The sequence below is a fragment of the Sycon ciliatum genome, chromosome 9 (genome assembly GCF_964019385.1).
Source record: "Sycon ciliatum chromosome 9, ocSycCili1.1, whole genome shotgun sequence".
Lineage (NCBI taxonomy): Eukaryota > Metazoa > Porifera > Calcarea > Leucosolenida > Sycettidae > Sycon > Sycon ciliatum.
In genome coordinates this window covers 15,444,695-15,447,286 of record NC_088651.1, presented here as the reverse complement: position 1 = coordinate 15,447,286, position 2,592 = coordinate 15,444,695, and the positions used below count along the sequence as shown (strand labels likewise).

Sequence of the window (2,592 nt, the reverse complement as noted above, 5' to 3'; positions counted from 1 at the left end):
TGAACTGCAAACAATATTTGTCATTTCTTAACTGTTCATAGCTGTTCATAACTGTTCTGAACACATTGCCTTCAGGAAACGTAAGGCCGAGTCGCCTCACCGACTGAGCAAAGTTCTCTGCGACGAAAGTCACACTATCGGCGAATGCACTCAAGGTGAATACCCGTCAATATCCTGTATACTGCTTGTACCGCTTATCACAGTAGCATACACACAAGCACACACACACACACACACACACACACACACACACACACACACACACACACACACACACACACACACACACACACACACACACACACACACACACACACACACATGCATGCTCGTGCACACCCAAGCGCAAAATTCACATATCACTGGTTCAGTTGTTTTTATCTGTGTCGTATTTTGTCTTATACAGAGCTTCCGAGCCACGCCGAGTCACCTGACCAACTGAAGAAGGTTCTGTGCGACGAAAGTCACACTATCGGCGAATGCACTCAAGGTGAATACCCTGTGGACTGCTTATACCACTTATCACAGAAGCACACACACACACACACACACACACACACACACACACACACACACACACACACACACACACACACACACACACACACACACACACACAAGCGCAAAATTCACATATCACTGGTTCAGTTGTTTTTATCTGTGACGTATGGTGTCTTATACAGAGCTTCCGAGCCACGCCGGGCCACCTGAATTCTCCAAACAAGGCTGAAGGCTTGTCACGGCATCCTTGCCAAATAAAGGTATAAGCTGCAGCAAGTTGTCGTTGCGACACCTTGCTCCTTCCAGCTCACGCCGCACGGCCACCAAGCACCAACCACCATGGTACTTTTCAGCAAGGTGAGACAAATTGTCAATCACCGGTTCGGGGATGGCTTCAGCAGCTTTGGATGGTGCTATTGACGCTTTCCTGATAGCAGCGGCAGCCGTGGCATGCAGGTAGCTTATCAGATTCGCTAGCACTGCAGATGTAACTTCCAAATCTGAAGAAGAGAAAAGAAAAAGACAACATATAAGGACTGGTGGTTGCAGAGACTGTACTAGTATTCAAAAGCCAGCGTTTGCATACCTAGTCTGCATACCTAGTCAGAAGCCAATTTTTTTCCAACATGCATGCAAAACGCACTGACCTTCACAATTGATTTTCACTTCGGGAATAGCTGTTGCGATGACGGACAGCATTTGTTGCCATGCTTGCGAAATATCAGCACCCTTGCATGCCTTCAGCTGGCACACTTCCTGGCGTAGCAGATTTGCAGTACCTGATGCCTTGTGTAACCGTGTCATAATAACATGCAGGAATGACTCCGTCGCCTCAGTAACACTCGCCTGTCTCATTGTCAGCAGTTTGCAAATTCCATGGATCACTGCACCTTCCATAGGCCTGTACACCATGATGGCACTACCACTCTTACATCGATCTGCACATAGACAAAGTATGGTTTGAGGATGGAGGTTTACATCATCTACGGTGATGATACATACTAGGTACACACGTAAATTTTCAGGACTTCAATAAATATCCTGTCACAGTGAACAGACAATGCATCGTGGGCAGACTAGGATGAAAAGGATGGTGTCGACCACCTAATTTATCGGGTCAGTTCGGGCACTTAGGTATGCTACAGATTATACATTCGTGTCCACAAGGAAGAGACAAAAACATGCAAACGAAAGAATCTCACCTGTAGCCCACAGCTGAACATCCCCACAACTCAGGTCACCAAGTGAATACGTGGCGTCATCTACATCTTCCACGGTGGACTCATCACTTTGGCAGTCATCTCTGTCAAGCTCCATCATCCTTTACTTCGAAGGCCAAGGCACAAAGTATTATTACTTAGAAAAACAAAACGAACTGCTGACACTGGATTCGTTGTGTGCAGGATAATTTTATTGAGTTTTCAAATTTTTTGGACCAAACAGCGAACGCGTCCTTTTGCATGACCTGCGCCGCTTTGACCTCATGGGAAGTCCCTCGCCATGCAGCGCGTGAGGTCTCAGCACTCGTGCCCGAGCTGAGGCAATCATCCGACGCGGTTGTGCATCTCGTGTCGCCTCCCGGTATTTTACGACTCCCTGGTTATCACCAACCCTCACCGCGCCCAGCTCACGCCGCTACGGCGTGCGACCTGAGCTGGGCGCCCTGCCCAGTATGGAACTGTCCTCAAGCCAGTCACGTATTTGGCAGCCCAGTGAGCTGTCTACCGGATCGCAGCGTTTAGAAGCGCCAAATGCGGCAGGGCCAGTCTCAGGCTGGTCGCGTAGGCGGCAGGCCGGCGGGCGACCGGCAAGGCTGCATTCGCATTTGGATCACCGAAGTGATACAGGTGCTTCGACGGCACTCCGTGGCGCATCAAGGAGGCATCTGGGGCCCAGGCAGCCCGCCCGTAAGCGCACCACCGTATCAGGTATGCGCAGGTGGAGCAGCAGAGCAAGATGTGTGCCGGACACTCACCATATCCGGTCGACTGCATGGTTGTGCGACTTTACACAGCCGGCACCAGGGAGTCGTAAAAGCCCGGGAGAGGACACGGGATGCGCGCACGTGGACGATGTTTGCCTCGGCCAGAA

At 50.2% G+C, this 2,592-nt stretch overlaps 1 protein-coding gene across 1 annotated transcript; it reads right to left on the bottom strand.

Annotated features, from left to right (window-relative positions):
* Nucleotides 1–359: 359 nt before the first annotated feature.
* Nucleotides 360–2,101, bottom strand: LOC135824797 (uncharacterized). The gene is made up of 3 exons (XM_065337501.1): nt 1,704–2,101; nt 1,149–1,439; nt 360–1,001 (listed from the first exon to the last, which is right to left on the bottom strand). Exons 1-3 carry the CDS (start codon nt 1,819–1,821, stop codon nt 676–678), a joined length of 735 nt encoding a protein of 244 aa, XP_065193573.1. The 5' UTR covers nt 1,822–2,101; the 3' UTR covers nt 360–675.
* Nucleotides 2,102–2,592: the final 491 nt, after the last annotated feature.

What these genes read in the sequence shown, in the direction of transcription:
- LOC135824797 (XM_065337501.1), bottom strand. Translation starts at nt 1,821, where the DNA reads ATGATGGAGCTTGACAGAGATGACTGCCAAAGTGATGAGTCCACCGTG. An exon ending in TGTTCAGCTGTGGGCTACAG is followed by an intron (nt 1,440 to 1,703) that starts GTGAGATTCTTT and finishes GTCTATGTGCAG; the next exon opens with ATCGATGTAAGAGTGGTAGT. An exon ending in AGTGAAAATCAATTGTGAAG is followed by an intron (nt 1,002 to 1,148) that starts GTCAGTGCGTTT and finishes TCTCTTCTTCAG; the next exon opens with ATTTGGAAGTTACATCTGCA.